Source organism: Rhopalosiphum maidis, chromosome 2, assembly GCF_003676215.2.
Source record: "Rhopalosiphum maidis isolate BTI-1 chromosome 2, ASM367621v3, whole genome shotgun sequence".
NCBI classification, from domain to species: domain Eukaryota; kingdom Metazoa; phylum Arthropoda; class Insecta; order Hemiptera; family Aphididae; genus Rhopalosiphum; species Rhopalosiphum maidis.
Window position 1 is genome coordinate 31,483,270 of NC_040878.1, and position 11,961 is coordinate 31,495,230.

At 23.6% G+C, this 11,961-nt stretch overlaps 1 protein-coding gene across 1 annotated transcript; it reads left to right on the forward strand.

The window, feature by feature from the left end:
- The first annotated feature begins 169 nt into the window (after positions 1–169).
- Positions 170–9,645, forward strand: LOC113551860 (angiogenic factor with G patch and FHA domains 1). The gene is made up of 12 exons (XM_026954406.1): positions 170–602; positions 704–823; positions 2,626–2,847; positions 3,719–4,129; positions 4,188–4,277; positions 4,340–4,559; positions 4,649–4,806; positions 4,915–5,176; positions 6,331–6,526; positions 6,797–6,896; positions 8,428–8,596; positions 9,468–9,645. The coding sequence occupies exons 1-12, from the start codon at positions 447–449 to the stop codon at positions 9,491–9,493; spliced, it is 2,130 nt and encodes a 709-aa protein (XP_026810207.1). The 5' UTR covers positions 170–446; the 3' UTR covers positions 9,494–9,645.
- Positions 9,646–11,961: the final 2,316 nt, after the last annotated feature.

Sequence of the window (11,961 nt, forward strand, 5' to 3'; positions counted from 1 at the left end):
GACAGGAGTTCCAAACATTGGTTCGTCAGCTGTTATTCAGTTTTCTAACCACAGATAGAATGGAATAATTGTTGATAAGATATTAAAAACCGTAATTCACTATCAAAGAGGATGAACATTTATTCGCGCTTTGGTTTGTACTTGAAACAATTTTTTTATTCACATCTGTAGTTTGTGGTGGTAGTTCTATCTCCTATACTCCTATGCTCAATGTGCTCGTTGATTATGTAGAGTAAACAGTGTGAACGCTAATTTTTTTTTTTATCAAGTACGGCAAATACACGTTTTTTTAAACGGCATTTTCCAAAACCTTTTTACTATTCATTCACATTAAACTTTTCTGTGTATTGCCGTTAATGAGCGATTGATATGATATTATGTGAATCGTAAGTCGATCGCTTACTCACCCTGGTCCATATACCGGCATAAGTACCACCCAAATTACGATGGACGATGTAGAAGTCCCGTTTAAGGATCTTCTTGAACATGAATATCCAGAAGTATACGAGTATTTAAAAAATGCCGTGCGAATGCTAGAACGGCAACAAAATTTGCTGGCTATGTTAAAGAACATTAAGAACAACAGTTCGATCGACTTCAAGGTAATATTGAATTGATGTTGTATATCATACACTTATTTAAAGCTAAATTAAAAAAGAAATACATTAATATACCTATTTAATTGTTATTTTTTTTTAAACAGAAATCAGACATTAAAACTGATGGTTTTGACCAAAACACTGAAATAGTTAAAAGTACAAAGAAAGATATACTTGAAGTTAAAAATCAACTAAGTGAAAATGCTGGTGATGTAGTAGATAATGTAAGTATATTGTTTTAATATTTAAGAAAATTAGTGAAATAAATATAAAACTGTTATGTGTATAAACTATAAAGCAAATAAAATATTGGTTTGTGTAATAGTTCACATGGAACATCTTCTATTGAATTTAATGTATTGTAAGAAAATATTAGTAATTTCTAATAGTACCTGATACATTTATTATGTATAAATGTTTATTTTGAGAGAGAGAGAAAAGTTTTATCCCAAGTTAGTTAATATAGTATAAAAGTGTTTGTACTATAACTTACAATATGAAATTTTAATCTGGTGAATCCTTTATATTTACTAATTGTTTGTTAATTTTATTTTACATAACTACTAAATTTATCTCTAACAGGTTTCAACCTTTCACTATTGATCACCGTAGCTTGTATTATTACTTATTAATGCTATACTTAATTATCTATGTTTCAATTATAATTTAAAATCCATTTTGATCTTATGTCACCTACATTTATTTCACTATAATTTTATACCTTAAGACTAATTGTGTGGAATATTTCCTTGTCTATTTCAAACCATATCTCCTAAGTAGACACAGAATTTTTTATTTTTACCTATTTTTATCAAGGCTTTACAATAACAATTTGACTAAGGTTTATTGAAACTTTATTTTACTACAAATCTGTATACCTACAACACTTTATTTTGTATAAAAAATAAAAAATATATAATATTATTTAGGTATTAGTAAATATTTCACACATAATGACAAATTTTGGAAATATTTATTTTATTTAAATAACAAAAAGGTAATATACAAATATACATATATATATATTAAAATATGTATAAAAATACAGTAGATTCTCAAGAATCTAGCAGATATCAAACTAGAGGATTGCCGGATTAATGGAGGTTTACATAAAAACGCAGTTTTACTTATAGAAAAAACTTAAATTTATTTTATTAAATCATATAAATAATACATACATACTAACTTATTACTGTGTAGAAATAATCTTTTGATGCTACTAGTCTAAAAAATTATCAATTTTAGATTCTGAGCAGAACGAGGTATGTATTAATTTTACAATGATGTATGTTTTTATTGTTCGAGGACATGTTTTAAGACAATATAAATGCTACGATTTTCAAATTCAGCAACTTTTCTGGTAGGAAAGTTAAATTAATTGGTATTTAGGAAAGAAGGAGTGTAAAAAGTAAAAAATTTTCAACGGTTTTTTTTAATTATCTGGATAAACAAACAAAAAATTAAGGTTTCTATTAGTGTGATTTATTTATGATTTCTATCATGACCATTTTTCAAATTGATATATAGAATCAACAATAATTGATAAATAATTCAGAAAACTAAATAGTGAATATAGTACTCTGGGCTTCCTTAGCACATAAATAATAGTCTTTATTTTTTCTAATTATATAAGATTTAGTTTACAATTTGTTAATTATTAATTATTATAAAATGAGTAGAAAATTAATAATTTACATAAAAAAAATAGAATTGAAAACTGAATAAATCATTTTGTAAAGAATCATAATGTATTGAATAAACAAAAATTAAGTTATTTCCCTAAAATATTTAATTGTATAAAAATATCTTATTTTAATGTTTATTCTGAAATTAAAATTTGGCATCTATTCATAAATCATAAGTATTTCATACCTATATTATTTACAAATGTAAACCCATAAATACTTTTGATTATTTTAATTACTAACTTATTAGTAAGGTGATTAATATATTATGTAAAAAAAATTCCTTTTCTTAGATTAATATTTATTATAGGAAACTTAATTAATTATTCTTATTATTATAGATTGAAAAGTTGGAAAATAATAAAAAATCTGAAAATGGAGAAGTTGATAACCCAGGAAAAACAGAATGTGAAATTAAAGAAGAAGGAGAATGTAGTGAAGATGAAGAAAAATCTAAAGATCAAAAACAAGTTAATCAATATAGTTTGGGAGAAAGCCGTTTTATTCTAGAAGAAACAACTGGAATGTATTATGATCAAGTGACTGGTTACTATTATAATTTAGTAAGTTTAATTTATTTCACTAGGTACTAACATTTTATACTTATTTTAATATTATAAATAATAATGGAATAGTTATAACTAAGTATAGTTATAGTTATAGTCATATAGTTACTATTTATGAAGCTATTTTATATTTACATGAAGTACAGAATATTAATAATAAGTATCTGACCTAGACAAAAACATTGCACTTAATAATGATAGTTATCCAGTAGTATAGTTAAAATTTTGTTCTAGAGGAGGGGGGATATATAATTCATTGGAGTAATTGGAGTACAAGTCAACACATTAAACATTAAAAAAAATAGGTTCTAGGTGGATCTATTCCCATTACCATCCCCCCCATAACTATGCCACTATGTAGTTATCCCATATTTACTTAAAAGATAGATGGGATTGAAGGTTTTTAGGTATCTAATAGTGAAATGATTACAATTTTTAAATAAATAATTAATTAAAATTTCAAATTTTATTTAAAAAAATTCAAATTAATCAAGTTAAAATTTTAAAATTAGATAAAAATAAAAGTAACTTATTAAGTTAAAAAGTTAGTTTTTATATTTATTTAAAACTGAATATTTACAATCAAAATCAAAGCAAAATAAGCAAATTTGTAGAAAGTTTAAATAAATACACAAAAAATTAATATTTTTATAAAAGTGCAATAGAGTTTTGAATAAAATCAGTGACCTATTGATGAATATGGGATAGACTGCTTCATACATGCACTTATTGAACATCTAATTCAAATACTCAGGTCAATAATCCTTCATGTATTTGAAATAAATCTATAGTTTGTATGTTAATAAATTTAAAAAAAAAAAATTCAGAATACAATATTTGAGTCTTATATTAGTATTTTTAATTATAGGATAATGGATTATTTTATGATGGAAATCAAGGGTGTTATTATTACTTTGATGTAATTGCACAAAAATATAGATTACATTCCCAAGTTCACTCAGATACAGTTAAATTATCTTCTAATGTGCTCAACGTAGATAAACAAAAACATAGCCAAGACGTACCTGGAAGTATTAGTGAGGTCAGTGATTCAGAAAATTCTGAAGATAGTGGTAATTTAATTATTAAAGATGACACAGAAGAAGATACTGAAGCAAATGAAAAAGAAATTAAAGATACCACTTTAAAAACTATTGAAAAGAAACCTAATGATTGTCAAGAAGTGAAAGAAGAATTAAATGTTGAAAATAAACCTATTAAAGATGAAAAGGAAGCAGTGAAACCTGAAGATTGTCCATGTCCACCTTCTACTTGTGAAGTAATTATTTATTTATGTTAGAAATTATTTAAAAGTTATGTTTTTTATTATATTTTAGATTTTAGACAAGCGTTATTTGAATTTATTGCAATATACAAAGTTATTGCCAGCACCTAAGAATATAGTTCACAAATTAACACCTGATGGGGTAAACCATACTGGTAAGCCATTTGAAAAATTGGCACAACAACTAACTTACGTAATTTGCAGAGTAAAGCAAAACAATATGCACAAATAAGAAATTGGTACACAGTCAAGCATCAACTAACTGCAATCGAATCAGAAATTGTTCAGTATGACAATCTAGTTTGGGATCGAATTGAACAATATCTATGTCAAAATAAGAGAGATGATAAAAATTCAAATTGGAAATCATACAAAGAAGTTAAAGCTCACCTTTCTGATACACAAACTAAATTGATTAAATCAAGTAAATATTTTAGTTCTGGATAGTATTTTTGCAAAGGAAGATATTTTTATTCTATAATATTTTAAAATATTTGTTTTGTATGGTTATAGAAGTTGTTGGATGGCCTCCATGTATACGTATTATAATAACAGAATCCAAAGCATGCAATTCATTGGTTGGTAAGCTATTTTTAATTACATGTCCTGGTGGAACAATAGGACGTTCAACAAATCGAGATGTAGTAGTACCTGATGATAATGTTAGCAAGGTTAATAATCATAATATTATTTTCACTAAATAAATTATTTTAATAATATTGAAATTAAAAATTTAATTGTACAATTATTAATAGGTTAAGAATTTTTTTTTTTATTAGTTACATGCTGAAATATCATTTATTGGTAATGTAAACAAAGTTGGTAGAGGTCATTATATTGTGAAAGACAAAGGTAGTACAAATGGCACATTTTTGGATGGTAAAAAACTTCCAAAGCACTCGTCTTCGAGTGAACCACGTCATTTAGTACATGGTAGTGAACTTACTGTAGGTGACACAAAACTATTGTGTCATATTCATGATGGCATGGAAACGTGTAATTTGTGTGAACCTGGTATACAAGCTCCTCCACCAGAAGAAAGTATGTATACATTTATATTATTAATAAATGATAATAGATAACAGCAAATTAATTATTTTTATAAAACAAATAATTTTAGTATTTTTTAAAATGTGAAAATGATCAACTATTGTAATTATATTCTATACGTGATACGTCTAATGTCTATACTGACTATGCTCTATACCAGGGTGATCAACAATTAAGTTAATGGGCATTAACTGCTGCATATAAACGTAGTAAATATGTTACAAATGAGGAACTGCTCTGGTGCATATAAGTGAATCACTGAGCAAAGTCTGGACCTTCTAAGTCTAAGCCATAATTTTTAACCTTTGTTGGGCCATAGACCTCTTTCAAGGATAATATGTAATTACGGACCCTCCTCCAAAAAAAATATATATAAATCATAGATTCTTAACCTTAATAATTTATGTATAAATATATAAATGAATAGATATAATTTTTATTTTAGATATACTTTAATCATAATAAATCTAAGATGTAATACTGCAAATACTATATTTAATGATTGTGGATAATCACTTTTTCTTATAGTCAAAAACAAATTTTAATGTGACATTTGCTGTCGTTTTTTCCAATATTACCTTGAAATCTTGGACCGTATTTATTTTTGGGTTATTAAAAAAAAAACTCACAGCCACTCCGTGGACACCCCCGAGTAACCATCTACGATCCCCCAGTTAAGAACCTGTGCTCTAAGCAATGTCTTATCGTTCTGTGGTGGGAGGTATGTGCAAATTTAGACCGGTTTTTGTCCAATGCCTGGTCTTCTTATTTGGAATAAAGTATATTGTAAATAGGTATGTTACTAATTGACTTGCCTATTTTGAGGATTATATTATGTTTACATTTAATAAATATCTTGTAAATTAAAATGTATTACATTGTTATTTTAATTCTGCTAAAATATTTTAGGTAATTAATTTGCTAATATTAAACGCTTTTATTATAGAGATTATATATAGCTAGAATTTATTAAATTCACATAAATGTTTTTTTACATACTTACCAAAAAGTCAATATATAATTGAGAAATATGTTAGGTATACCATTACCTATAGTTTATTTATTTAATATTTTTATTTTATGTTAAGGATTGTAAAATTAAATATAAAAGTAAATGTTACCTACAATTCAAATATTTTTTTAAGGTGTTAAAAATGTTGTACCACAAAAACGTAAATATGATGATGAATTAAAAAGTTTAAAAGAAAAATATGGATTACTTGGCTGTGAACCACCAGATGCTGTATTGCCAAAGGGATATAAAGATAGAGCTGATAAAAGAAGAAAAACTGTTGGATCTCAAAATGCAAATGAAAAAACTGAAGTTGCTTGTGTAACACAGTAAGTTTTCATAATTAATTATAAATTTACTTTGGTTATTTTGTTGTAAATATTTCTAAAAAATTAAAATAGTTTTCATGTTAAAATTTAATAAGTGAAATTGAAAATTATTTTTAAACAATTTAATATGAAAATGAAAAAATATTTTAAGCATATATAATATTATATTTCATAATTCATAACAATAAAATTATATTTTAATTATAAATCTTAATAAAATTCTTCATACTCTAATTCACAATTGAATAAAAATTATTTAATTTATTTTAGGCCGATTCCTACAAAAAACAAAGGTTTTAAATTATTAGAAAATATGGGTTGGACACCTGGAAAGTCTTTGGGATCTAGTAATTCTGGGATTAAAGAACCTGTAAGTATTATAATATTAATTATATATATATATTTTTAAAGATCATTAATTTAACTATATTTATTACTCATTATGATGATATTTTATTCATTATAAATTATTTTTAGACATCATTAATAATTCTGATTCTTTTAGCTAATGTTAAATAATCACAGTTTATTAACATTGATGTTTATTTATTCTTAATTTTATAAATGTATATAATAACTAGTTTGTATATTTATCTATCTATACTTTTATTATACTTAATGATGATTTTTCAAAACATACTTTAAAACAGAATTGAATCTACGTAAAGATTAAACTGTTTGATTTTTAAACAATTCTTAGTGGACAATAGATAAGTCTGGTAGGCATGTGGCAAAAGTAGTAAATTACACGGATTTATTAAATGCGATAACAAAGTTAAATATAAAACTAAATGATGTGCTTGTATGCTGCTTGCTATATTACATTTTGTGCATTACAAGTTAAAATTTCATCATAGTTTACAAAAACCAAATGCTAATAGATAAAACAATTGATTAATTTTAAATTTTTGTAGAAACATAAGTTACTGAATAATGTTTAGTAAATCTAAATAACATTATAAAATTTTTCAATTTTGACTGCTTTGATAAATTATTGTTTATGATTACTATTTATTAAGTTATTTATATACTTTCCCGAGAAAATAGTGTATTGTTATTATTGTGTAAAATATTTTAACAATGATTGATTTTAATATTTTACGGTTATATAAACAGTAGTTTATTGGTAAAATATAAATTTGCATAGTTGTATAATACATTGTGTTATATTATTAATACCTATTAAAGACAACAGCAATGAAAATTCTAACACAATTTAAGATAAATCTATCTTGAATGTGGTTTATGGTCTACAGTCTAGACTTGCAGAACTGTTTCTCGTATTATAATATATTCATTTGCAGTACATTTGTAACTAGTTATGTTTGAATATATTTGTTCACTACTTAAGCAAACATTTATGCATAAAACCCTTAATCCATTCTCAGTTTCTTAGTAAACCTCTTGATTGTAATAACTATTATACATTTATGAATGTACATGTCTTAATGACTTGTTTATTTAATTGACCGATTAAACTTAATACCATGAGTGTTAAGATTACTTAACAGTTTGAACTTCTTAAAGTATTATTTATCTTTATATATATCTAATCATAAAATACATTTTAAGTTTAAAAACAAAATAATAAATATTAAATGTACACAAATAATTATTTACTATTTGTAAACCTACCTATGTTGTTCTTATTTGTTTCAATATTTAATTGGAATTATTATACTGATGTTCCTAAGTATAAAAATAAAACCAAAAATATTTTATAATTTTTTTATATTTTGAATTTTTTATATTAAATTAAGAGTAAATTTCTGTTATTTATTTATTTTATATGGCAAGCTTTAGAAGTTAGTATTAGTAGTTGGTCCTGATAGTAACATATACATTACAATTGGTATGTTTTATATCAAGTATATTTATTTTATTATCTATGTTTTTTTTAGATTTCAATGGATGTTAGAGATGAAAAAACGGGACTCGGGTTTTCAACTAATTTTAGTCAACCTGAACAACCCAAGACAAATATTTTAATCAAACAATCAAAAATACGTTTTAACTTTGGTAATAAAAGTAATATGCCAATAAAAACAAATCGTATACATTTTACTGAAGGTAATGCTCTAAAAGCTTGTGAATATTAATATTTTATGTTTAGTAAGATTTAAACATGTTGACTGCCATGCGGCTACAAGAATATTTATCATGGGTACGCCAAGGACATTTTTCAGTGTCATTATAAATTTGTACTCGGTTATATACTATTGAGTTTAAAAAAAAATTATAAATACAAAAAAAACATGTTTTTTTTATTTATTAAATTAAAATTTTTCAGCCTATTATCATGCTATTACAAGTTTACTATCGTGTGTTCAATTACAAATAACAAATTACAATTACTAATATTTTAGTTAGTGATATAGTGATAATGAATATACATGCTAATGTTAGTTAATATTTATTTTTTAGTGGTAATTTAAAATTGATCTTCGTCTTCGCTTGATTGTGATAAAAGAAGATCTTGGGGTAGACGTGGTTTAAACGCCAATTTTTTGTTTTTTTCCCAGGTTGTAGATCCGCGCGCCATCAAATGTATTGAGATTGAGATTTGCGTGAAAATAAAAAAAAAATGTTAAAATTATGTTAATTACACCAAAAAAATTGCAATTATTCCTGCTACGCCACAGCATATTTTCTAGATCATTATTGTAGCGCCACGGAAAAGTTGATAATATAAATATAAATTAATTTACGGCAGCCCGTAGCTGTATGGCCTCCTACGTATGATATGGTGCGGTAGCCGGCGGTCTAAAAATTATCAATACCTAATCATTTTTATACGGATTCTAGCGAGTGCATGGCAGTCAACGTGTTAATTTATAAGGATAATATACACAATTTTAATTAATGTTCTTCATGTTTTTAAAATTTTTTAAATTAAAAATAATTATTATATTTTCTGTGGTTGTTTGATATTTATTTACAGATGAAACATCAGAAGAAGAAAAATAATAATTATATTTTATAAATCAGAAGGTCAATGAATAGAATTATGGAAAGAAGTATTATTTCAACATTAAAGTTTATATTTAATGATATAAAATTGGCTTTATGATGTACAGTTTTTATTTAATATTCCAAGTTCAAACTATATTATTGAAATACATATGATAAATATGAATATTTTTTTCATTTAAAGATAACGTAAGCAATAACGTATTATATTTTAATACATTTTACCAATACTAAATAAGAATATAATTTATTAATAAAATTAAATAATAAAGTTTTTAGATAATTAAAAAATAATTTCTAATATTTATGCTATATTCTCTATTTAGTGAATACCATTTAAAATTTAAATATAGTTTACTTGAAATGATATTTTTTTTTACCTTTATATACATCTGAAAATTTATTTTCATTATTCAGACAATATTCTGAAATCAATTTAAATTTTAAATTCTGTAAATTAAATAGAAATGTAAAAGAATTGCCCAGATTGTTATTGTAACATTACTATAGAATTTTATTTTTAAATACTTATTTTATTTAATTCTCATATCAGATAAATTCTGAGAAATACTCATATGGAACTATAGATTGGCTGTTAATATTTTGTGAAAAAAATATACTTTATTTTTTTATTGTAAAAATAATATTCAGTTTTTATTTTATTATAGGAGTAATACCTATTAGAAAATATTATAATTACTTTTATGAACACTAGTACCTATAATAATATAAATTGAAATGTAACAAAGTAATAATGTAGATTTGAAAATATATATTATAACGAATCATTTGAATAGAAATTTATTTTTATTTTCATTAATGAATATGTATGTATTGGATTTATTTATTTATTTTGTTTGAGCAATTGTATACACAATATAATTATAATAATAATAATATTATATATTATAATATAATTTTACAATTTATATCAAATAACAAATCATAAACTATGCTTATACAACCACTCCATTTCACCACTAAAAAATTATAGAATTAAAAAAATATGACCCGGACCCTATGTATCAGTGGTAAGAATTTTATTATTAAAACCCTGCATTACTATTATAGAAAGGCGAGACACTTTTCAACCAATATTGTAAAAAAATATCAAACAGATTTAATAAAGTTTGATTCTCTTTTCAGCTGATTAATCAAAATAAAAAGTTCAATATATATAAATAATTATTGTCATTAATTATTTATTTAGTGGTCATCGTGTATGACTGTGATGGTAACTACCATATATTGAGTGATATATACCAATCATACAAAATTGTTGTACGTAATGTTAGTCATATTATTTTTTATAGCAAAAATAAAATATCAATAATTGATTAAATTGTCTGGTTTTTTATTTTTATTTTTGTAAAATATATAATGTATAAATACATGTTAATATACATTATTATATTTTTAATAATATTTTATATTATACTTAATAATTATTGCATAATCTATGCAAAATAAAAATATTGGCAATTTTATATTATTATCATTATTATTTATTTACATGATATATATATATGTTTTACAAATAATTTTTAATAATTTTCTATCTATATGCATAACAGGTTCTTAACCTTTTTTGATTCATGTCACCTTTAGCTATTAGAATTAAATACTGTGTTACCCTAATATCAACATAATAAACAATCTTAACTGTATATTTTAGAATTTATTAAAAAGAAAAATACAATACACAGAAAAATTATAAGTATATACTTTATTTGAGTTGTTTTAATAAATGTTGACACTTTAAACATTAAATTAATGAACAAAAAAAAATATTCAATAATTTGTATACTTACAATTCTAGATGTTTAAAATCATAATTATACACCTCTATTTTTTTTTTTTTTTTTACTAATGGGAGAAATAAAACAACATTTTAAAGATACTTTTACTAGTTTAATAGTTTATTAATAAATAGAACAATTGAACTCAAATTTACTCTAATTTTGAACTACCTATGGCTATATATTTTTTACTTTTAATTGTTTTTTCAAATGTAATAAGAAAAGGATGGCGTTTTGTTAAGACAGAACATATGGAGAAAAACTCATTGAGTAGTTTTATGTACAACATTTAAAAAGGAAACACAAAATGGAATATTTTAAAATTATTTTTTAGCTGGTCATTTTACTTTCTTCATTTTTAATCAAGTAAGTGTGGCAATTGAAATGAAAAAGGTCTCAATTTTTATTAAATAGGAAAATGATAAAAATATAACTCAGTTGTTTATTACAACTGAGTTGGTGGATAATTCCAAAACTTCTATTTTTTAACTTTTCTCCAAAACTATTATTTTTAAAAAGTTGGTTGATAGCTCATTAAAAAAAGATTATCAATTAAATACAAAATGTGAGATTAAAATTGTTCAAAAAAAATTATTTAATTTTTCACAGTTAAAAAAATAGTTATTTTTTGTTAGATTTTCATTTAGCGCGGTAGATTACCGAAAC

Coding starts and splice junctions, on each gene's coding strand:
- LOC113551860 (XM_026954406.1), top strand. CDS start 447: ATGGACGATGTAGAAGTCCCGTTTAAGGATCTTCTTGAACATGAATAT. Junction 603..703: donor ACAGTTCGATCGACTTCAAG/GTAATATTGAAT, acceptor TTTTTTAAACAG/AAATCAGACATTAAAACTGA. Junction 4,130..4,187: donor GTCCACCTTCTACTTGTGAA/GTAATTATTTAT, acceptor ATTATATTTTAG/ATTTTAGACAAGCGTTATTT.